The sequence below is a fragment of the Coloeus monedula genome (assembly GCF_965178545.1).
Source record: "Coloeus monedula genome assembly, chromosome: 3".
NCBI lineage: Eukaryota > Metazoa > Chordata > Aves > Passeriformes > Corvidae > Coloeus > Coloeus monedula.
This window is the reverse complement of record NC_138783.1, coordinates 101782224-101806680: the sequence shown is the minus strand read 5'-3', so window position 1 is coordinate 101806680 and position 24457 is coordinate 101782224. Positions and strand designations below refer to the sequence as shown.

General features: G+C 43.2%; 1 protein-coding gene across 2 annotated transcripts in view; it reads left to right on the top strand.

Annotated features, from left to right (window-relative positions):
- The first annotated feature begins 8891 nt into the window (after window positions 1-8891).
- GPM6B (glycoprotein M6B) overlaps window positions 8892-24457 on the top strand; it is a 114601-nt gene continuing 99035 nt past the window's right edge. For both annotated transcript variants that reach the window (XM_082278730.1, XM_082278729.1), the window contains exon 1: window positions 8892-9022. In XM_082278730.1, the coding sequence (XP_082134856.1) occupies window positions 9019-9022 (4 nt within the window). In that variant the 5' untranslated portion in view covers window positions 8892-9018. The remainder of the gene's footprint in view (window positions 9023-24457) is intronic.

The following is a 24457-nucleotide window of genomic DNA, read 5'->3' as shown; positions in this document are numbered from 1 at the left end:
CTCAGCCGTTTGGAAAACCAACCAGGCAACCGTGATCTATTCCCACCCAGCAGATAAGGACGTTGCTAAGGCAGTTTCTTGATGTAAGAATGATTTTATCTCTTTTTTCTCTTTTCAGCTCTCTTGGCCAGCTGGCATCCCATTTTTTACTTTTCCAGCGGGCATTGGTTCAGTTTGGCGTGATCCTTCAGAGTGGGAGCAGTAGCCTATTTAGAGCTTAAAACACATAAAGACTGACTGGCTGGAACCCCAGAGAACGACCTAGCAAGAGGCTGATGAGGGCACTTAGCCAGACCATCTCCGAAACACTGTTGCTAAAAGAACCTGATACGCATGTTAAGTAAACATCAAATATGCAAAACCCAGCACATGTAACATGCAGGTAGTAGCATAAGGTAATGGGCCCTATCTCCAAATAAATAATAGTACCCTCATTACCACAGGCAATTTCAATATTTTCTGTTCACTTTCAATGTCCTCTGAATGGGTCATATCTATAACACAATAAAACTCCCACAGGCTCCAGCAGGAGCTGAATTTAGAGTTAAACCCCGGCTAAAATGAGGGAAAGAAATTTCTCTTGCACACAAACAGGCAAAAGCTCTAGAATAAATGTGATCCAGGAAGTTATTACATAAAGGCATTGATAATTTCATTTGCATATAAAATAATAACAACAAGAACGGAAGCTAAATTATCCCATATATACAGAAACCCTGGGTGTTCAGGATTGGCTATTCATTATTCTCTTGTCATATAAAGCAATTCAGTCTGCAGCTGCATTTCTCTTACAAATCCAATTCAATCAAGAGAACCGAAACATCATTAGCAAACCCACTGATTTATCCACCAGTAAAGTGCTGATACAGGCTTCTGTTCCTGCTGCTAATAAATTTTCTGCATAGAAGTGTTGGCTCTCTCTAGGGATCTCCCATTATTCTAATGAATACAGATTTCTAACTTAACCACTGGAATTTTTAAGCCTGAAGGTCTGTAATAGTAGGGTTCAGAACCTGTGGGAGTCATAGGAAAGAAAGGACATGAACCCGTGTACCCAGTTGCCTCAGAGATGTGTCTAGATGTAACTGCAGATGGAGCAGCACCTGGTGCCTTAGAAAATTGCTGTAGTAGGAGCTTTTTCTTCCCCTTTCTGAAATACAATCACTGTCTCCTGTTTTGCTCATTACTTCCTCTCCCTATTTCTCTCAGTGGGCTTGCTTGCAGAGCTTTGCCTCCCTCTCTGTAGCTTTCCCTGGCTCCCACTTGGTTTGTTGCACTAATTGCCAGCCTGCCAGGCTCATTTACCTCTGCCTCAACCTCTCTTCTACAGAACTGCAGGAAATGCACTGAAAACCGCTGGTAGGTGTTGTCTCCAGTTCCTCCTGCACATCATCTACCAGCAGGGCTCTGGGCAGTCACCTCCGTGCTCATCACAGCATCACCTCGTTGATACCTCGTATGCATGAGCCCTTACACACTATTTCAAGGCCTGGGCATGCACTTCTGCTTCCTTTTCAAGGTGGACTTCAAACAGTGAAAGCCCAAGGGGTATTGGAAGTGATGTTGTCTTTTGGGAATAATTTTACAAGCTGCAGTTTCTGTAACTTCTTTAATGGGTCATTTTGTCTGCCAGGTTCTTGTGATGTTTGGTTTGCCTGTGGCCCTTTCATCTTTTAAACACAAAGAAGCTATATCCTTGGAATATTGGATGGCAGAATTAATGTTCTAAGCTATCTGCCAGCTATGCAACACTCATGTTTGGCCTGAACTTTATTTTTTTTAAAAAAAAAGAAGTACAAAAAGTAAGAAAAAAGATCCGCCTATGACAGCAGAACGTGTTTAATATAGTTTTAATAATTTTTTTTTTACATTCCTCACTTGGAATTATATTATTTTTCTATTTGCTGAACATGATATTCAGGAGAACAAGAATCAGATAACAAGAGTCTTAAAAGAGTGTTCTTTACTTAAAAAAATCCAGGCACTCCTATCCATCTTATGTATGCTATAAATAAAGGATAAAATTATTACCAATGTAAGATACTTGACACTTTCATTTACTTTTTTATCTCTCCTAGTTGAAGAATGGATAGATATGGGTGAAGAATGGATACGTGTGGGTGACTAGTGTGTTCTGCTTTTATGTTTTAGTTATGTATTTGTGCATTTGCAAAAAATTAGCTGTCTGTACTGAAAACAGGAGGAAAATGCTCTTGTTTAGAATAGATGTTTGGATTTTTTTAGGAAAAAATCACCAGGTTTATTAGTCTAGAGAATGAGAAGTTACACTAATCTTCCAAACTCAACATTTAATATCAAAACATCATCTAATTTTTATTTTTCAAGTTCCTCAGATGCATTTATCCTGGTTGGGCTTTTTGGGAGAGCTCTCACTCATCTGACCATAACAGCTTGTGCTTTTTACTCCTGAGTGTCCCATTTCTGGCAGGTCTAATGTGTTTGGCTTTCTGTGAAGTCAGAAGGAGGTGAAGCATTTCCATGATGTCAGCAGATCTGAAGCCACACCTTCCTTCCAAAACCACATCTCACAGAGCTGAGGGAGGATGTTGTGTCTTAAAGCCACTTCTGTTACCTCCCAGTGAAAAACCTGTAGGGCTGTGCCAGCTCCTGTTGCTCCCCCACAGCCCAGGACCCCCGTCCTCTGCAGCCTGTTGGCACTGTGGGCACACCAAGGATGTTACATTATTGCTGGATTATGGAGCCATTCCCATCTTTTCTCCAATACATCACATTTTTGCCACAAACCACTACTCTGGGTATAGCCACTTTGCCAGAACTGGACAGTGCAAAGCAGGAAGAGCAGTACAGAAACAATAAAACATACTGTGTGTGGGGAGGGCAAATCCCAACACAAAACCCAAACCAGCATTTTGGAACGTATATTAGTAGAAAACTAAAGCTGAGTGGCTCTTTAGGAGAGAATTTAACTCTGTTTTGTGATACAGTTTAAGGCACCATTCATGTTTACAGAGCAGCATTAAAACCTTCTGTAATCAGTTATGAGCTTGTACCTATTGACAGAAGTGAAAAAAATGAGAAGTAAATTGAAATCAGCTGGCTGTTTCTCAGTCTCCACTGCCCAACTTGATCAGGAAAAGTGTTAAAATGACTCCTGCAATTTTCCTTCCCAACTTTTTGGGTTTGATTTTTCAATTTGCAGAAAAGGCACCTGAGAATGTTCTTAAATGCTCTCTGTGCCTGCCATCAAAGGAGTTTTCTACTTTGGAAAAAGAGAGAGAGCCTTGTCTCAAAATGTACTTTTGCCAGGAATTCTGTCCTGATTAGGCTGCCTTGGAGCGCTTTCTTGGGAGGGTGCCATACTGAAGTTGTTGGATGGCAGCCATGTGTTCAACACTCTTAAAATAAAGTCTTTTCCCTTAATTTGCAGTGCAACAGAAAACTGAGGTTAAACCTATTGATGCCACTGGAGGGTGGGGCTAACATACATATGTATGCAATTATTTTCAGAATATTGCAATGAGTACATATATGCTCACATAGAAGTTGCTCTGGAGTTGAATATTAATGTTCCTTGGGTATGCATTTTGCCCCTCTCTGGTTTCTTCATTTGCAAATTATTCCGCATTCAAATCTCCCCAGTGGTACTAATGAAAATGTTGGATAATCCATACATTTGAGTCAGCTCCTCCTAAAGACCCTAGGCTGGCCTCTCCAGCCCACATGATCACACCCCACAATAGGAACTTAGCAAAGCACTTCAGTAAGTGTTTATATCCAAGCCTTCTAGACTGAACTCATCATCTCTGATCAATCTCAAGTGAATTTTTCAGCCCAAATGTTTTAGAATGAGGTATGTGGAAGAATGCCTTCATAGGATTATTGTATCATGATTCACATAGCAGGAGGTAAGACTTTGCTCTCTCACTTGAACAAAGGGTTGCCAGCATTTCTACATTTCACAGATCCAACCAGGAGGATGTAATGAGATGGGCTGCACATCAAAGGAAAGGTTGTATCCACTTGTGGTTTTTTCTGTATAACACTCATCTGTTTTCAGATTGTTAGTGTACTCTCTCACTTGCAAGCTTTTTGCTCTATATAATGCTTTACTGAAACCACTCATGCTCTCTCAGACCTCATATTATCTCCAATGTGGTTCCCTACCAGACGTGGGTTATCTCTGTGGCATGCAGACAGAGAAAGGCACAGAAGCAAGTCTGTGTATCCAGAATAAAAGCAGCTTATACTGTGATCTTCCCTCTGCTGCCCCCCATACCTGGATTTCTCAGGGGCACTGACAGAATATCCATGCACCTAAGTGAAAAATTCTGTGCTTAGGTTAAGGTCCCTCACGTAGGCCTAATTAAAAGCAGAGGTCCTAATCAATATATTAATCCTTCATTTTCAGTGAAAAAAAAAATTTTGTGCCTCTAAAATCACAAAGCAACATTGTTAATTCCACAAGTGAGTTCTACAAGGGTTATATGAAACAGAAATGAGTCTATCTTTTAACACTGAAGATGTATTTAGTACTCCATAATTAGCACCAAAATGGTAATCACTAATTTTCAGATAAAATTAACTGTGCTGCACTGGGAAAAAATATGCATTCTGTTGAATATATAATTATATATTTTTCAAAGCAATCACAGCTTATATTTACATATTGAGAAACAGTTGTTGGAAATGTGACCTATTTGGTAATAAGTAACAGTTTTCATTTTGAAGACCATTTATTTCTTATACTATCATACCTGAATGTTAAATTCCAGGAGGAGTATCTACATGTTGGCTAAACTGTATCAAATTACTTCTCAGTTTTTATCTTTCTCTTTCTCTCTTTTCCCCCAAACTACACAGTGCCAATGATCTGAACCATTTTGTTCAGCGTTTTGCTGGACGAGCTTTGCAAACAGCTCTCTGCAGTGAGCACTAAAAAATAGTTTTGGTAGCAGCAGTTGGAGTCTAAAGTGGATCAGCTTCACATAACAGGTACAAAAGATATAGGAGAGCATGAGTCATTCCCCTTGATCTACATCGAGATGCTGAGAGGTGACCACACAGGTCACCTCTTCTTTACACGCAGATATAAAGGGCACAAAGTGTATAAAGAGATCCAGTTGTCACCTTACTTGTCTTTAACATCCATGGCCTCTGTGAACAGAAGATCACATGGGAGAGAAAAACCACGGTATGCCTCAACTGTACGTGGAATCACAGAAGCTCAATACAGAGAGGATGGCTGAACCCCCCTTGAGAAAGGCCACAGGGAACACTCAGTGAAACTAAAACCGGTTTTTATCGCTTCTGGTTTCCTTGAAGCTAAAATACACTCATGTTAGCATTCAAAAGGAGGCTGTTTTACGAGTCCCTGATTTTATAAGGTTTTGGAAGTTTGCAGGTTCTTTGCAAAAGCAGAGTAGCACCCCATACACTCACTCTAATCCTCTGGAAAGTGGCCATGACTGCTACCCACTGACACTGCCTGTGTAGTAGCCAGAAGTAATATCATGATTAACTGTTAGCATCACTGTTAGCAGAGGGAGCCATGGGAAGGGGCCTCACATACAGCTGATGTGGGAGCTGAGAACCCACTGAAACACACAACCCATTAGGACATCTTTTTATGAAATTTAATGCACCTGAATGTTTAGTCAAAGCTAAAACATTAAGTGGAAACACACTGCCTTTGTTTCTGTTTTTAATAGGGAAGGTTTCCTACCTAGGGCAATCTGTCTAGTTAGATAGCCTGAGGAAAGAGTAGGAGTGGAAAACAGAGACAAACAAACAGGTAGTGGCAGCTATCACACCATTCTGTCCACAAAAAAAGGGATTTGCTTTAGAGCTAAGATGTTTGCAGTGGAGAAGTAGGGAAACAGATGGAGCCTGGTAAATTAAAACAAGAAGAAAATAAATTAAATGCAATGAGTCTTCCCTTAATCTAGAAATCAGTTTCACCACTAATTGCTGGAAATTGTCATATACAGTAAAACATGATGTTTCAGACTGATGCCATGCCCTCGGTTACTACTAGTGAGACTCCCACATTCCATCTTGCCTCTTCTCGACTAATCTTAAGGCTGAAGTTAAATTTTCTTCTGAACATCAAATGGCCTCCTTAAAACATCTCCAGAGAGGAGCATACTGCTCCAGAATAGGTTAAGAGGTAATCCAAGCATATTGCTACAGGGAGTGAAGGTGTGTCTTGAAACGCCTGGTATCATGACGTTAGTATTGGGGTAACTCTGCATACAGAAAAATGTTTGCAGGTTGTTACCTAAACTATGGAAAAGATTTTGAGTACTCAACACAGACAATGACATTAATCAATGCAGAATACTAACCTTCTCCTTCTCTTTTGTAGATCAAATCTGCAATGGCAGCATTGGTCAAATGGTCATTTTATAATCCCTTGATGATGAGATTGTTTGGATCAGTCTGGCTTCCAGCATAATTTACAGCAGGACTTTAGCCCTTCCTTACAGCTACCAGCTATGGCACCCAAGGAGCCATTCAAATACAGAGACTCGCTGAAATGCTGCACACTTCAGCTTTTCTCTTTTACATTGTGTGCTAGATACAAGAACATGGACTAGAATCCAATCATAAGTCTTTCCCAAACAGGGAAATACCTGTTTCTCCAGACATCTTGGTTCTGAAATGAAATCTATTACTTTCTATTCCTCGCAGAAATTTCAAATATTCCTGTCTCCTTGACCTCAATTGAATATTACAATGTAGTTTCCCTTAAGGAACCAAAATTTCTGACATCAGCCCTGTCAACTTCTCTCTTCACTTATCAGAGGCTTGGTATCTCTGTGAGTGGAAATCTGCACTGACTGGTTTGCTGAGCCATAACCAATATTTATGCACACACTATTTTCTATCTTTGCGTTTTCTCTCCCTTTGGAGAGAAAAATGACCAACACTTCTGAGGATGGCAGAAATTGAGTCCCTCCTCTCACTGCAACTGTGTTGATATGGACAACTTCTTCTACATTCCCTTAGGAATATCTGCCTCATACTTCGGTGTAAGTGTGTAAACCCAATCTGGACAGCACTGACCAACTTCCCTTGAGGAGCTTGTCCTATGGATTTCAGTAATGCAAAGTTACTCATAAGTGCAAGTACAGTCAGAATTAAGGGACATTTTTCAGCTGATTCTAGTATAAATCAAGCTCTATGCTGTAGGAACTCCAAAGAATATAAATTTCAACCAATTTTTATTTTAAAAAAGGAAATTTACTTATACTTTCACCAGCACATAGTGCTGCACACAGTGGGATGCTTTTACCATTTGCCTCTTGTTCCTGCCGTATTTCAGTGCTATTTAGTGCCACTCTAGTTAAGGGTCATGTGCTATTTCCATAATTAATCTAATTTTTCAAAGGTGCATAGCTCATCTACTTTAATTCCCAGTGAGATCTGGAAGCAGCGTGCTAGTGATCAGCTTAGCTATGATTTTTTTTTTCTATCTTTATAAAATGGCTTACTCCATCAATCCACTTATTGCCTGTTAGAGGAGAGGCATTTACTCCCTGATTCCATGGTGCTTGCATGGTGTTGAGCCCACAGACCTTACCAGAAAAGCATATATGTTCATTAATCAATGCAAAAGCCTCAGATCATTCTGGCCCAGGAGACTGTGATTTTTATGTTACCATTAACAAAGAAACCACACATTAACATTGCAACTTTATCATGAGTGCACACAGTATTTTGGGAGCAGGGGCCTGAATTTCCGAAGTACAAACTAATCTCCCTGAAAATTAGTGTTCACGCTTCTGTCACTCTTTTACCTTTGAATTTTATTAATATGTTCTTAAGCAATTGATCTCAATTTGAGGTGAATAATATAGTTATGTAATTGAATAGATGAATATGTTAATGATCACAGGAAGAAGTGAAATATGTCCTTACACTTCACATAAATAACAGAAAATTAGTGTACTATTATTGTGACAAAGGAAATGCACGCCAAGCAACGAGTTAATGTAAATCAGCACAATCTGACTGATATTAGTCACTGTAGATGCACTTACTCTGTCTAAAGCACTGGCCTTTGCAACTGAAGCAATCAAATTGCTCTGATGGTGAAAGTCCAGTTTAGGAAAGCAACTAAACTCAAAAAGCTGACTTTGCCACTCTCTTCCATGCCTGTCTTCTGTGCCTGTGAAGGATCACTCCTGTGTGACACTGTCGTTTTTACCTCCAACATGTCTAGGTATGGGGAAGGGGCTACTGGTTATCTCCTAAGGGAGAAGCCACCCATATGTCCCCAAACTACCCAGTCTGTTACTTCCAGGGTCCCGTTTACCGAGTTTTCCTAAAGCCATGACACATTCCTCACAGTGCTTAAAGAATGACGAAGTCCCTGCGAGCATCGTCATGCACGGCGGTGTGACTGGAACGTCGCTCAAGTGGCAGCTCCCGCAGTGCTGTGTGACGCTGGAAAGCGGCATGAGACGCTTCAGAAGGGGCTGTGAAGATAAGGATCACACAGCTGAGCACGGGTATAGACAGTCGTGAAATGATGTTGTGTTTGAGCACGCAGTGCCCTTGCCATTGTCAGAGAAACATCAAGGGGCAGGTGCCTCTGAAGGTAAAGGGTGCCCGCAGCTCAGGTTCCCAAGGTTTCCCAGGCGAGAGGGTCAGGGGTCCCGCCTGGCAGCGGCTGCTCGTCCCCGGCAGCTGCTGAGGCCGAGCGAGGTCACAGCGCAGGAGGACGGGGAGCGGCGGGCGCGACCAGCGCCGATTCCCGGCGGCGGCGGGGCCGGGCAGCGGCAGCGGCCGCGGGGGGGCGCTGTCCCGCCTGCCCCGCGCGGCCGGGCCGGGCCGGGCCCCTGTGGCGGCGCAGGCGGGGCCGCCCCGCCCCTCCCGCCCCTCGCTCCCGCCGCAGGCGAGCCCAGCCCGCCAGAGCGAGAGCCGCGGCCGCTGTCCTCCGCCAGCCCGCTCACCCGGCACAGCCCAGCCCGGCACGGCACAGCGAGCCCCTGCCCTGCGCCTCCCGCACCGCCCGGACCACGCGAGGCAGCCATGGGTAAGCGAGCGCGGCTGCGGCAGAGCCCGCGCCCCGGGGCCGCAGGGGAGCCGCGGCTGCGGGGAGGGCGGGAGCGGGGGCAGGTGCGGGGCAGCCCCGGCGGGCGGCAGCGGCAGCCGCCTGTTGAGCGCCCCGGTAGCGCGGGGAGGGGGAGCGGCCGCCCCTCCGCCCGCCTCGCTCCGCGCCGCTGCCACAGGAACTCCGCGCCGGGAGCGGGGACGGGCGCAGGGACACCCTGTCTGGCGGGACAACGAGACCTTGCTCGCCAGCAAGGCGAGCTCCCGTCCTCTGAAAATAAATCATTGATGATGAGAATAATAATAATAATGCAGAATGCGGGATCTGTAGTTTCGGAGGCGGTTGTACGCAGCCGGCCCGGAGCTTCTCCATCCCGCGTCCGTTCCGCAGAAGCCGAGGAAGAGGCGCGCTCGGGGGGAGGCAGGAGCGGCCCCGGGTCTCCCCGCGGGTCTCGGTGCCGCCGCCCGGCGCTGCGGACTGCCTTGGTCTCGCCTGGCTTCCCCTCGGGATAAGGCGGAGCGGGGGAGCCGCGCAGCCCCTCTTCGCCAGACCCGCGTCCCCAGAGGTGCGGGTCAGTTTTTGCCGGGGTGTGAAGTTTGGTCGGGAGAGGGGGGATAGCCTCGGGACACAAGGAGGAGAGTGGACGTGCCTCTGGAGACGGGCAGCGCTGAGTACTCCCCTGTGCTAGGCGTGATGCGTTTAGGTGTGAGCATTAGGGAATCCTGCGGGCCGTTGGGATAACGTGGTGCGCTGTTCCCTCTGCTGCGGTGGAGGGAGTTGGGTGTGGGTGGAAAGTGGCGACTTCTGTTCTCAAACTTATGGGGAGGGTAGCGCTTGCGTGAGTGTGTTAACAGGAGCAGAAATGGGGCCCTAGGGAGGGAAAGATTCCTAGAGTACATGTGTCCGTCGGCAGTCAGCACTCACCTTCAGCTTTCCCATCCTTTCCGCATGGGACTTTTAGTAGTTGCTTCCTGCGAGCTCTCCTTTCAACCAACAATACGTGCAAATTAATTAAGTAGTAGTGAAAGTTAGGAGGTTTGGAAAAAGAAAAGAAAAAGATAGAAAAGTACATCTGTATCTTTGGTTTAGTTTGCTACTGGCATATTATTGCTTAGAGGTTGCAGCTGCTAAAGCGGAGCTATCAGTGCATGCCCGAGTGTTAATATGCACATACTGATGCTGGCACTGTCTCTGGTTTTAATTAAGAAGAAAAAAAAAATTAATTACTCAGCCAAAGCTAAAGGAAGCTGACAGAATTCCTATGGTTGCTACTTTGTTAAATTAATTCGCATCACCTAATTCCTTAATTTCTAAATGCTTATTAACTGGTTTGTTCCCTAGCTTAGTGAAGATCAGACTCCTCTTGTATTAATGTCTTTTTAACTAAGGTTTTTACAAGTTTTCTACACCCCTTTCAGTACACGTTGAAGTACTGATTCCTCTAGCCTCAGCAGCTCTGATGGTTGAAACAAACCAACCAGCTGTTGTAGCAGCATCAAAAAGCTTATGTTTTGTGTCCATATTCTGATACTCATTTTTTAGACTACTCTTTTCCTATGTGAACTTTTGATATTAAATGAAACTGCAAAGTGGGCAGCTTCTCCTCTTGTCCATATCTTACTATCCTTCTCTTGACTTACACTTTTACTGGCATGGGTTGATGTCCAGTAAATCTTGGAATGGGGAGGGAAGAGGCATAGAAACAAAGGAATGTTTTTACTGTCTTATTAAGAGAAAAGTATTGATTTCCAAGGTAACACATGTAAAATTTTTCTTTAATGTCTTTGCTGCTAACTGTATGAAATTGGTTTTCCTTCAGTGAATTAAGTTGCTAGCTGTTTGAAATCAAAAAGTTGTTTTAAATCTATGTGAATGATTCATCTTAAGGAGAAGCCCATCTTTATTTCAGTCCTAAAATCTTAGAAAAACACTGACGTTAGTCTTGCACATTGTAAAGTGAAGTATATAATTTATGTCCATATAGAATGTGTTGTCCTGAATGTAGCAGTTGGGAAAAGGGGAGTGAAGACAAGAAAACTTTTCTTGAACATTTTGCTCATAATGATGATAATAACAACACAAAATTCCAAGGTCTTCTGAGTTCTTTGCTTGGAAGCATTGTTGGATGACCAAGCTGTGCCTGAGTTAATGGCAGTTTGGTCAGTCAGGAGAGGGGACTTGGAGCAGAAATTTCATATGGAGTACTTCAAAAAGAAGTCACAAAAAGAAGCCTTTGTCAGCTGGGGATCCAGTCCTCCATGAATACAACGTTTTGTTTCTGTCATTGCATAACTGTTGCCTTGGCATTAGGTAGACTGAGGCTGATGTGATTGTCTCACCAGGCCTTGTGTGGAGCCCCAATGCTGTTACTGAGCTTCCTCATCTGATGGCAAGGATGTGTTGGACTGCTTCTCATTAAGGCCATTTGAGTTGTCCTTGCTCACACAAAACTTTTGTGTAGGACTGGCTTAGCCAGGCTGGTTTTTGTTTTCCTTTTTTGGAGGCTGAGAGCCCTCCGCAGCCATTGTTGTTCTTTGGGCTTTTGGCTCCCTCAGCACTTCCGAAGCTTGGGCACTCTGCTTTCAACACCAGTAAGGGTTTGCAGCGGCTGAAGGGAGGGTCCTCACTAATGACCACTGCATTGCTTTGTGCATCTCCTGTGAGAAGTCCCACCCATGGGCATCTTACATCGTGGCACACACTCTCCAAAACATAGTGTTTCACTTAGAAGGTGGGGAGGGGGGCTGTTGTTTTACAAAATTAACAAAAAAATGCAAGAAGATTTGGTTCCTAAAAGTTTGAAAGGCATGATACAACATCATGTCTTAGGAACTGCATGTTCTCATAATTTTATGCTTTTTCTTCTTTGTACTCTCCAAACTGTTGCTTTTTACTTAAAAAAAAGAAGTGGTTGGAGCAGTGTGGGTACATATATTATATTAGGGGTGGTTGTTTTTTTAAAAAAGAGATACTGAGGAGAACACTGTCTGCAAACAGAGGGTGAAATGATGCCTGTCTTTATGTGGGTTCTCATCCCATTTCTCTGAAGCCCCAGTGCAGGAATTCCCAGAAGCCATCTCCTGTCCTTCACACCTTCTCCAGCACCTCCAGCTCCATCAGCAGTACTTGCTTCTTTGTCCCTGTAGCTCCTCCTTCCATCCCAGAGCAGACCATCCCTTTCTTGTAGGCATTATTTTCAGGAGTTCCACCTTAGGGGCTGTTGCCACCCAGTGAAATGGTCCTTGCTTTTACATGAAATGTGTCTGAAGTAGGTTCAAATATTTCCTAAACCAGGCTTTCTCCTTATAAACAGCTGGGGGCAAATTCTGAAAGAGAATCAGTCTTCTTCTATTCAGCTATACACTTCATTCAGGCAAGAGCTGAAATCTTTTGTGTCTAACATTAATAGTAAAATCTGATTAGCTTTGGTCATTAAAGGTGGCTGGATTTCAATTGCCCAGTGGTGTAGTCCATATTTTCTTAAATTGTACACCTCTCAAACATATTTAACCTTATTCTTATTGAAAGAAAAGAAACTAATATTCAATTTATCTTCTCATAAAACCTGTGAAATACAAAATTTTATACTGCTGCCTTTCCTCTATCTCCACAGCATCTGTTTGTGTTGTTAAAAGGTGCTTAATTTTGCCTTCTTACTGTAATCCTTCTTGTCTGAGAAGGAGGTGGAGAAGAAAATGTGCATTTCAGATATTCCTAGTATATTAAGCAATTTGTGCTTTCACCATATTTACAGGTTCTCCCTCTTACACTCTTTTTAAATGTGTGGTTCTCTGATAGAGGGTATCTTCTGTCCTGTGTGTGAATTCTATGTCTGATAGATCTTGAATTGTTACCTTTCAGAAAAATGTACTGGATGATGGAGTACATCCCTGGGAGCTCTGAACTGTGTTAGTGCCTGATTACCTGTCTTTTTCAGACTGTTTATGGAATTTTTAAAACCAGTTGAAGTCTCCAGGTGTCTTCTAATCATAAAATAGTTTGGTTTGACCTTTAAAGATCAATTAATCCAACCCCTCTGCTGTGTGCAGGGACATCTTTTCACTTGCTCAAAGCCCTGCCTACCCTGACCTTGAACACTTCCAGGGAAGGGGCATCCAGGGATTGGGCATCCACAACTTCTCTGAGCAATATTTAGTAATATCTGAAGTCCTTATTCTAAAATATAAGTCCGGCGTCCATTTCAGGATAAGGTGAAAAAAATTTGAAACTAAAGCCAGTGAAGCCCACTTCCTGGTGTCTTTCTTTTCCTCATGCAGCGGTATTGCGTTGTCTGAGTGGTGCACGTTTTCATTAGCGAGTATTTTCTTTTCCCTGAGATACACAGCTGTTGAAGCCAGATGCAAAATAACTGTTTGTGTTGTATTTCCACTGATAGTTTTTGGATAGAAATGTGGTGTTGTCTTTTTAGAAGCAGGAGAACACTGAACCCAGTGAAATTTCACTGAGGTAAAGCACTTGCTGAGGGAACTGCTGTGGGTTGTTGTGTTGTCTCACTCATCAGGACGGATGCTCTTCCCACTGAAACTGATGGATTCTCTTCCGTTTGACGTCCCCCATGTGCACCCCAGCCGTGTGTGCCCTCTGCCTTTCCTCAGACATGCACACACCTGGTCCCCATGAGTGCCTACCCTGCACCTGCCCAGGCAGCACAGCACCTTGCTCCTCTGTGCAGCTCCTTGCCCCATTCCCGCTGAGGTGCCGAGAGCTTGCACAGAGCCATGGGAGCTGTCTTATCGAGCCCTCCTGTAGAAAATTCAATTTCTTCATGGCCCCACAGTGGTAATGTTGTGGAAGATGGATGTATATGCTTATTAGTCTACGTCTGACATAGGTGCTTCTTACCCTGGAGTGTGGGGTTGAGGCCTGCTCCCGATGCAGCACGTGGCATCTTGCTGGGGTTCCAGTCTGATGAGGTGTGTGGTGAGACATATGGGAGGCCCATTCTCCAGAGCTCACTTCAGCATGCTTGTGGCTGGATTGGTATGAGAGAAATCAAGATTCTTTCTATTCTTCTGGCTGGTTCTTTAAAACCCATTCGAGTGCCTCTGGATTTGCGTTGGTGTGAGTAAATGTAAGGAAAGATAGCTTAGTTTCCTTGTGGGACATCAAAGATGGTTGTATTAAAGTGACGAGTCCCAGCTGAGCCTGCAAGCCTCTGTACAGGTGCAGAATCCTGTGCTGGGAGGATTACTGAGTCAATATCCACAATGGTTAAAAGGCAAAACAGAGCCCATCACATCCATCTCATAAGGTGGCTTCTTCCAGGTCATGTGCAATGTAGTCTGTGGCCCAAAGGAAGCAAACTTGGCTTGACAGTACCCAGAGAGGAATCCACATCTCCTGATCCTCTCCCAGCATTTATTCTGCAGGCAGGTGTGAACCTGAGACAGCTTTGGTGAGGTAGCATCTTATGTACCACTTAATTCTTAGCTTTCTGTTGCTGCTCTGTCTTGGTGCTTTGGCAGTGTTCCTCTCCATAATTATTTGTCTCTTGGGTTTTAGGCTCAAAAGGTTTCATGGGGAGTTGTGGCTTGGGAAACATTTACAGGCAACACAAAGAACTATGAGAATTCAACATCTTTTGTTCTCCCTGTTTTTGGAGCTGTTTGACTAACAGCAATTTCAAAATGTGAATGGAGCTTATGTTTCATTAACAGAAAGATGTGCCAGCCACAGAGCTATCGAGACGTACAAACCTCAGTGCCTTTCTCTGCATCAGTTTTGGGAGTGTTTGTTTTATGCTTTGATAGTTGTGTGCATGTGACACTTGGAAATTTTAGCCTCAAGTTCCATAGCAAATGAATTTCAGAGCTGTGTTTGTACTTTAATGTTTTGGATTTTTTTTTTTTTTCTCAGGGAGAGATGTTGTAAAGGACTGTGTTTCAAAGATAGCTGGGACCTGGGTGGTGAACAAAACTGGACTTCTTGAACTGATTTGAAGTATCCAATGTAAGATACAGCCTTCATAATTTTATTTGGGGTTTTTTTAATGTTTATTAAGTGCATAGAGCAATCACTGCAAATTGCAGCCTAAAGCTCTTGTCTTTGTATACACTCCTTCAATGCCAATGGAAATACAAGAATTGCCCTGGTGGCAGGAGTAAGGAAGCAGCTGGCTTGCCTTCCAGGTGCTGGTTTGTGGATAAACAGACAGAAAGGACACCTTGTGTTAACAATGCAGCTGGTCAGGAGATCCAAACCCAGAGTACATTATGGGAGTTCAGCCAGAGGAGGATTATATTTTGAGTAATGCACTGGTTTTCTCAATACTGGAAACATATACTTGGGCTTATTGGTTGTTTTGCTGAGCTGGAGCAGAGGAGCCTGCCACTGATGGCTAACTGAGGAGGAATCTGACTCTCTCATGCTGCCAGCAAGGCACAGCTAACTGGGGCTCTCTGATGCCTGGTTTTACTTTTTAGTCTATGTTTTTGCCAGCTTGCATATTCATTGAGTCTTCTCAGTTCTAATACTGAGTGTGTATCAGTGAAGCTGCAATGCCGGTGAGCATTGTTTGCCCGCATTCACCTGCTTGACACCCTTTGAGACCCCATTTGGGAGTGTGGCTGCTGTTGGGTCTTAGCTAGCTCTTCAAGATACAGAGATTTTGTGCTTTTTTTGTTTATTCTGTGGGTTTATATGTGTTTTTTGATTGGACACAAATGTTTCATGGCATAAGACAGTGCTTTCATCAACTTAAGACTCCTTTTCAAAGCTTCTTAAGTTCTAGGTTCTATGAATTTCTGTAAGGATTTTCTGGAATGAACTCCTTAGCACACACCATGCCAACAAACACTGTGCAAGTCTGAGCTAGTGCAGAGCACTGGCTGGATCTTCAATACTTTTTTTGTAAATTCTTTACTTAAGCAATTTTAATTTTCTTGTTCACTGTGTTTTCTGTATGTTATATTGTAGGTTTCTTTTTGGTTTTTTGTTGGTTTTTTTTTTTAAGGAATAACTTTTCGAATATTTTAAGTGATTGCTACTTGTATCTAAACTTATCCTTTTGTTACCAAAACTGTGTTGACATAAATGTCACACGCTTTCCCAAACAAAAGCATAAAATGAGTTTTTGTATTTGTTAAGCACACAGCTGAAAATAAGTTTGCCACATGGAACTTCCCTTGTGGGAAATTAAATGCTTTTCTTGAGCTGTTTAGGCATGCATTAAAAAAAAAAAAAAAAAAAGTCATGAGGAAATAGAGATGACTAGTGGGAGTATTTGGAGTTCTCTTGGTGCAAGCACAGGGATCTGCTCCAGCACATCTGTCAAGAACCCACGACTTGCAAGGTGTAAAAACAAGAACACTTCATGTAACATCTGCTTAGGCTCTGTGATGGGCACAGGTACAAAAGCCTTGGAATCTCTGAGATATTTGTCATGTCATGTCAAGGGAATGTAACAGAATCCAGTACATTGTTGCTGCCTGCTCTCCAGCCAGTGGAGTTATTAGGTACTAAAGCTGGTAACAGTTGCATTGAGCCAAAGTTTTGCATAAGCGAATGTGAGGAATGCAATGCAGAGGGGCCTTTGCTACGTGTGACTGATGTAGCCCGTGTTAGTAATTATTTCCCTCATGCAATGTATACCTTCACTTCATAGACATTTCCCCCATACTGTGCTGAAATTGAAATGGTGGTTTCTCATGCTTGGTAATTGTCTGATGAAAATCCCCCCATTCAGATTATGTCTGGAGACTTAAATAATGACTGGATGGAATGAAAAATAGCCAGTTAATTAATTTTTGCTGGGTTTAGCCTGCAATGTTTTGTTTCTCCCTTTAAATTATTTTTAAACAGTTTGAAAATACCTGTTTTTCTCCTCAAACTTTAGCTAAGAGAAGCATATAATAGATACTTAATCTTTAACCTTCTCCTGAAATTCTTTGAGGTTTTTCATTTTATCTGCAACTGATATGCTTGCAACACCATGCTTGAGAAATTGTTGTAATCTACCACATACTAAACTCCTCTTATTCCTCAGTGGAAACCTCAGGAAAGCAAAAAAAGAACAAGGAAGGAGTAAAAAAACTCTTGAAAATGCTGATTTAAAGTAGCTGTGGCAGACTGAAGGTAGGTATTTGAGGAGTGGGTGGAACTGAAACAAAACACGAATGAGGTAGCAGCACGAGTCAAGACTCAGTTGATTTCAGCCTTAAACACTCTGCAGATTTCATTATTTTATTTTCCTGTAAAAGTTAATTTCTGGATTTTTTTGATGTTTCCTATGGCTGTCATCATAAAATCTGCTGAATGTTTTCCCATTATCATCAGCTCTCCAGCTTGTCCAGAATGGCTTCGGCTCTTTCCATTATCCTCACACAGAGGAAGTGCTGGATATCATGGTCAAACCTTGTCCTTCCCTCTCTCTAGGCTGATTTCCACTGGGTTTTGTGGGCAGGGGTTGTGTGTGGGTAGATAGTTCCCTGCCCCCCTTATTCTTGTTGGCATTTGATCCTCCACTGAAGACTTTCTCCATGAAGTGGTGTCCAGAAGCACTTGCTGGTTTTGCATGCCTGTGATTCACACACAGTAGATGAGCACAGCTTGACTGACTTGTACTTCCAAGTAAGTGATGTACCTCTCTTAGAGACAGAAAACCGGGGAGACTTTAAAAGAAACAGCTTTAAAATAAACAGAAAGTCAGGAGACATTTTCTTAAAGCAAAATTAAGTCCTTTACTGGAGGGAGCTTGGAGTCTTAGATTTCTATTTCCAAAGTAACAAAAAGGCATGGCACATGTGGAATATTAAGTGTCGTTGCCAAGGCTAATGGGAATGTCCCAGCTGCTGTTAAAACCTGACATATAACTGTGTTAATTACTGCACATCGAGTCTTCTGTTCTTATAAGAACATACAAAGAAAAAGGTTGAGGAAAATACCAGTGTAGTTGCAGTAAGCACTAGCTACTTCTCCCCCTTACAAAAATGTGTTTAGTTCATACAAGTGTTTTGTTTCATGTTTGATTAGTTGAACTTAGATAGCATTGGCATTTTTTGGCTGTAGAGATACCTGCCAAATTGTTCAGTGTGATGGCTGTAGGATGGCTACCTACTTTCTGAAGATTACCTACCCTCTTAAAAAGAATTATGTTCAAAGTGGATAGAGAATTAGAAATGCTCCTCATTTGCCACAGAGTTGTTAGGGTTTAACTGAGGGATGAGAATGGAAACAATACCAGAGTTTCTGTTGATAAAAACCCAAAGAAACACTACCAATTACTTGGAAGTGTAGCATCTTTGTTCATTAGCCATTCCTCTGGCCTGCTAACTGGGCTCCCTGTGCAGGACTTCTGGAAAGAGACCGATGAGAATGTCCTGGTTTTGGCCAGGACAGAGTTATTTTCTTTGCAGTAGCCATGAGGGGGTAGAGCCTGGAGCCGTGTGGTTGCATGTGGGTTGTTATTCTGTACCACCCATGTCGCTGCCAGGGTGGAAGTAAGGCACTCCTGCTTCCGGGAGGAACACGGGTGTGAGAAATGAGACAACTCTTAAAAAGATTAATTTATTGAAAACAGAAAAATTGAAAAATTACAGAAATCAGAAAAATATAAAAATTTGGGATCCTATGGCTCAGTAGATGGTACGCCCCAGGAGCGCAGGGATATGAGATCTTCTGGCTCAGACAGCACTAGACCTCAGGTAGAGAAAAAGAACTTGCAGTGCTGGGTTGACTTAAAAAAATTACTAAAAGCCCCTTAAAAGGGGTAAGGCTTTGAATGCCCAGCACCGATGTCTCCCACAGCTAGTCTGGAGAGAGCAAGAGGGGAAGAGAGAAGAGGGCCCGCCTCGTCGCTTCGTCCTTTTTATAGCTTTTGCTCCGCCCCCCAGTTCGCCCCCAGTCCGCCCCTTCGGTCCAAGGCGATTGGTGCTTTCCCTTTGATGGATCATCTCTGTCCACCAATGGCTCATCGTTGTCAAGGGGGGTGGTATCAGTTAGAGATAAGGGAATACAATGCCTTCATTAAAATTCAGGTATTCAGGTTGCCATGGAACTTGCCTGCAGAGTAATGGCTCTGTAGCTAAAAATAGCTGCTGGCTATTAAGACTGGGTGGGGGGTTTGGCCTTGGAATCAAAATGCAAGTGAAACACCTACAAAAAGTATTAAAATACATCCAACACACCTCAAAACACTTGTAAAAGTATACAGTAAACACAGGAAAGGTAACTCTTATGGTGTACCAGTGGTTTGTAGCTTGAAAAGGGGCAAGTTTGTGATTTTTAACTGGGAAAATTTTAACTGGGAAGGGTGCAACTCTATTAATAAACTTTAAACAAATGGAAACACTGATAATGGAACTGGATTTTTGTACCTGGGCTGATGGGTTAATTGTAACATTCAATTTAAAAATAATTAACTCAAAATTAATTACTTAAAGCACTTAATATGCAAAGACCAAGCACAAATAGGGATTTCATGTATGACAACGGGCATGGCTTGCGGGAGGAAAGCGTGGCATGTGGAGGGTGTCTGCCATTGTTTTTCACTGTCCCTGGCTAGGTGAGCATTTTTGCCTGTAAATCGCCCTCTCTTGATACGCTTTTTAAATTAGTTGTTACTTGTATTGTTCATTTTCTTACCTCGTTGCTGTTTCCAGTAACTTGTTCTTATCTCAACCCATCATCTCTGCCTTTTGTCTCCCACCAGAGTGGGGGAGGAGGGGAGCGGCTTATGGTCTTTTTTTTTTTAGTGGGAGTACTAAATTGGGGCGTGCCCTTCCCAAACCAGGACAGTGGACTTCATAAGACGACAAAGAAGGGGAAAAGCAGTTCTCCAGCCAAAATGTGAGTTCCCAAAGCATTCCTTCATCTTTCCCATCATATAAGGCAGGTTTATCAATTCAGAAAATGCCATCATGCTTAAGTTCTCGTCTACGGTAATTCTTTTTAAAATACTTGATCCTTTACCCTTGTTTTTTTAGGGAAGAGAATGGTAAGATTAGTAGGAGGGAAGCATGCCTTTTTCCTTCCATATGTGTTTGCGAGCGTGACTGCTGTGCCCACTTCCCACATGGTCAGTAGTCTGTCTTCTTCTGCATGTGTGAAACATCCCTTATGTTGGCTCCTGTACCTTGTAAATAAAGTGTTTTCTATTGCCTTACTCAGAAAATATGTCAAGCTTTTAGTTACATATGCTTCATTGCTCCGACACTTGTGCTTTGCATTTGCATGTGGTTCTGAGATCTCTATGGAGAGAGATTTATTCTCCCTACCCAAGTTTAAACACAGGAGAAAAATCATAGAATCTTAGGATGGTTTGGATTGGAAGGTACCTTAATGATTATCCAGTTTCAACTCCCCTGCCATGGGCAGGGACACCTTCCACTAGACCAGAGCTCCATCCAACCTGGCATTGAACACTTCCAGGGGTGGGGCACCCACAGCTTCCTTGGGAAAGCTGGTTGCAGTGTCTCACCACTCACACAGTAAAGAATTTCATCCTAGTATCTAATCTAAATCTGCCATCTTTTCACTTCAAAGCATTACCCCTTGTCCTATAACTACACTCCTTGATAAAGGGTCCCTCCCCATCTTTTCTGTAGGCTCCCTTGAGGTACCGGAAGGTGCTACAAGGTCTCCCCAGACCTTCTCTTCTCCAAGCTGAATAACCTCAGCTCTCTCAGCCTGTCTTCACAGGAGAGGTGCTCCAGCCCTCTGATCATCTTTGTAACCTCCTCTGGACCTGCTCCAAAAGGTCGATATCCATCCTGTGTTGAGGACCCTGGACCCCAGAGCTGGATGCAGTGCTCCAGGTGGGGTATCACAGTGGCAGAGTAGAGGGGCAGAATCACCTCCTTCAGCCTGCTGGCCATGCTGCTTTTGATTCAGCCCAGAGTACAGCTGACTTTCTGGGCTGCATGTGGACACTGCTGGTTCATACTCAGTTTTTCATCCACCAACACCTCAAGTCCTTCTCGGCAGAGCTGCTCTCAACCCACTCATTGCCTGACCTGTATGCATAGTTGGGATTGCCCCAACTCAGGTGCAGGACATTACACTTGGCCTTGTTAAGCTTGCCTTCATTTGCCGTTTTAATGCTATTTTCTCATGTCAGGCTAAATCACTGACATCACAGCAGTATCCCAAAATTTAATTTATCCTGAGCTGCTGCATGTGGTCCCAGAGACATTCCGTAAACTCAGAGACGTTTTATACACTCAGGTGACTTCCATAGTCATGAGTGGACTTGTAGCAGTGACCTTTGCTCTTCTGTGGCAGACATGGATAGAACTGTAACACTTAAAGCCTTCAGGCTTGGCCGCTGTTGTGTGCCCTGCTTTGTCCTGAAGCAGACAGCTGGGAAGAGCACCCAGGTGACAGCCTGCATCTCAGGCCTTCCACAGCATTTGGGATGTACCGCGCCAGTGCTTCCTGCTAGGAAATACTGGCAATTAATTTAAAATCCTTCCCCTAGGTCATCATGACTTTTGAGGAGCTTTTGCACTTACTGTGTCAGAAACTGCCTTTCTTCCTAAAGTGTGACCTGCCAAGGCAGCTGTGTTTCTCTTAAGCAGAAGTTAATGATACAAAGCATGAAGCTTGAGAGGAGGAGATCAGGATTCCAGCACTTCTTAGCTGCGTACTCACCATCAGTGTCCCATCTGTGGGAGACTAGCATGAGCATGATCAGGGGCTTTTGTGGCTGCAGGACGAAGTGTAGGCCATGGCTTGGACATCTGTGATCCTTTCTGCAAGGGCTTTTGAGGAAGGTACTCATATGGCCTTTCTGGGCTTAGTGTGAAGGAAGACAAGCTTTCTTTTTTGCCCTGGTGTCTGTTTTTGTTGTTTGTTCTTTTATTTGTTTGTTTGTTTTATTAATGAAGTACAGAGGAAAATACTCTTTTCAGATGTAACAGTAACATTGCATAGAAGGGTCCTCCTTGTGTTTGGGGTGGCTGCTGACACACACTTTGGTTACATTAAGCCCTGTGGAGTAGGTGGCTTTGAATCAGAAGGTAACAACAATGCCCCTGTATGTGCTGTGGCAGTGTGGAAATCTGGTAGTGTTCTGCCTGGGCTGTGTAGCTTCCCTCCTCTCAGGCTTTGTGTAGTAACATAAACTTACCTCTGTTCACATAATCTTAAATTGGCCATTAGCTCAGTCACACACTGGCATGCACACTTTTTCATTTCCAGTTTTGCTCGGGAACGCTGTCTCTTCAGTCTCTTTTCATGAAGCTGTATGTGGGCTTACCTGCATTTGCATGGTAGGAGTTTGCTCAAGGAAATACCTTCCCAAATGTTAGCCCCAGCAGCTGTGTCCCCGTGCAGACACGTGGAAGAGGCAGGGCAGCAGCTGCCAGCAAGCGTCACCAGCGTCTTTTGTTTCCCTCATAGCTATGGTGACCCTGGATGTGAGACCAGGAATGTATGCACTGGAGATGATTTAAGGAAATGTGCGGCACTGCATACTAATTGATTCGGGTCACGGTGCTCACAGGATAAGTGCAGCAGCTTCCTGCCTCCCAAGTGGTTCCTGTGGTTCCGATGTGAACCTCTTTGGCTTAAGCCAAGAAAAAAACTGCCTAGTAATTAAAATTAACCTGACCTGCTTTAGAGGAGCCTGGTTTGAATTAGGGCATGATTATTAACTCTAGCAGTATTTGGCTTTGCTGAGTGTTTCCCTTTGCTTCCATGTTGTTCATTTCCTGCCATTCCATCAGCTCAGTAACTGGGGTAGTATCTGTTTATATGAGACCCCTCATCTCTGTGGAGGAGACCAAGGCTAGGCTAACACAAAGCACAAGCCTTGGTGGGACTCTGTCAGGGTGCAGGGCTTGGTGGCTGACAGGGTCTCATGCTGTTCCATGTCCAGAAAGCCAGGACTATGGAAGCAGAAAATGGGGAGTGAAAAGAAAACTTTATTGTGTGCATAACTGACCTGAATGCTATTCTTCTCATGGGTGTCTAAAATAGTTAACATAATTGAGCTGCTGCGAGTTTACTGCATTAAATCCAAGTCCTCTGAGCTTTAAGGGCATTGCCTTTTATATCTCTGTGTGGGAAATTCAAGAAAAGCAAGAGTGCAACAGAGTTTTGATCTCAAACCGTGGAAGCTTCATTAGTTTGAAGGCTCAAAGTCCCTTGTTCGTGGTTTTTGTTCCCATGAGCTAGATGATGTGCCTATTTTTTTCTTTTTATGTAGATGACACCATTTTAATGTATATTCAAGCCCTCTTTATGGGCTGGGTGATAAGTGGACACGAGTTTTCATAAAGTACAGTAAAGACTTTTGGAAAAAGAGCATTTTGCATCGAGTTGTCTTTCCAACAGGTCACAACTACAGAGTGCCAGTTTCAAAGTCTCTCATATGACAGCTGTGCTACGTGTTTTCCAAGACATTTTTCAGACATTTTTTTAAAGTATTTTCCCAACTTCTTCTCTGGTATAGTGCCTGGATGCCCTGATGCTCCTGCCTTGTTCTGCTGTGCCATACAGTGGTGTGGTAAGGTCCTCCATGACTGTGATCTCTAGTGATGGAGTGAATATTCTTATTTTTTCACCATTTGTTTGTTTTTACAGGGTTTAAAAAGTTGATGTTGGCAGAAAAACAAAAACCAGTAGGATTGTGTTTTTGATCCAGACAAGGAGGATACTTGTATTACAAAGCTCTTTCTCTCAAAAAACTGAAACATTTTTTGGGGAAAAAAATGTTTGAAATGCACATTGTGTTATGCTGCCTTTTTTTCTCCCCTCTGAAAGAGTTGTGTCTGCAGTGAAATGAAATTAATCCTTAATTTGAAGGCTTGTGTTGGACATCCCCTCAGCTTGGGAACAATTGGAAAAGAAAGCAAACGTATGAGTTGTACAGAGAGGCTGTGTTTTTGGCTCTGAATTTCCCTGATTCTTCCTTTGAAGCTCTAATTTATCTTTGGAGAAAATGAGAATTTAGAGGTCGCTAAACATAATTTTCCACGTTCCTATAAAATGATTAAACATTGATAATATCTAAACATAGCAGTCCCTTCTCCCTTTTTGAAGAATCACATTTTTGCAAGATACCATTAACCCCCACTGGCTGTAAGGTGTCTCATGTTCTTTAGGGAGCATCTCTTTGTTTTCTCTGCAAGAGGTGGATCAGTGTCCTTCAGAGAGCTGCAGATGCCTGGTTCTTTAACACTGCAAAATCTTTGCTCTTGGTTCCTGCTCCTATCCAGCCATTGTCTGTTGTAGTCCTTGAATGCTGAAAAAAAAAGAATCACAAGACCTGCTATTATTTTGGAGGCATTTGTTTTCTGAGCATTTAGTGGCTGGTACTTACTTCAAATCTGCCTTCTTCCATGGTGATGAATGGAAATCTACTATTTTTTTTTCTATTTCATAATAAAAGATGAAGGCTTTCATACATGCTGTAGATCTGGGACTTGAGCTGGGTACCAGATCTTGATAAACTTG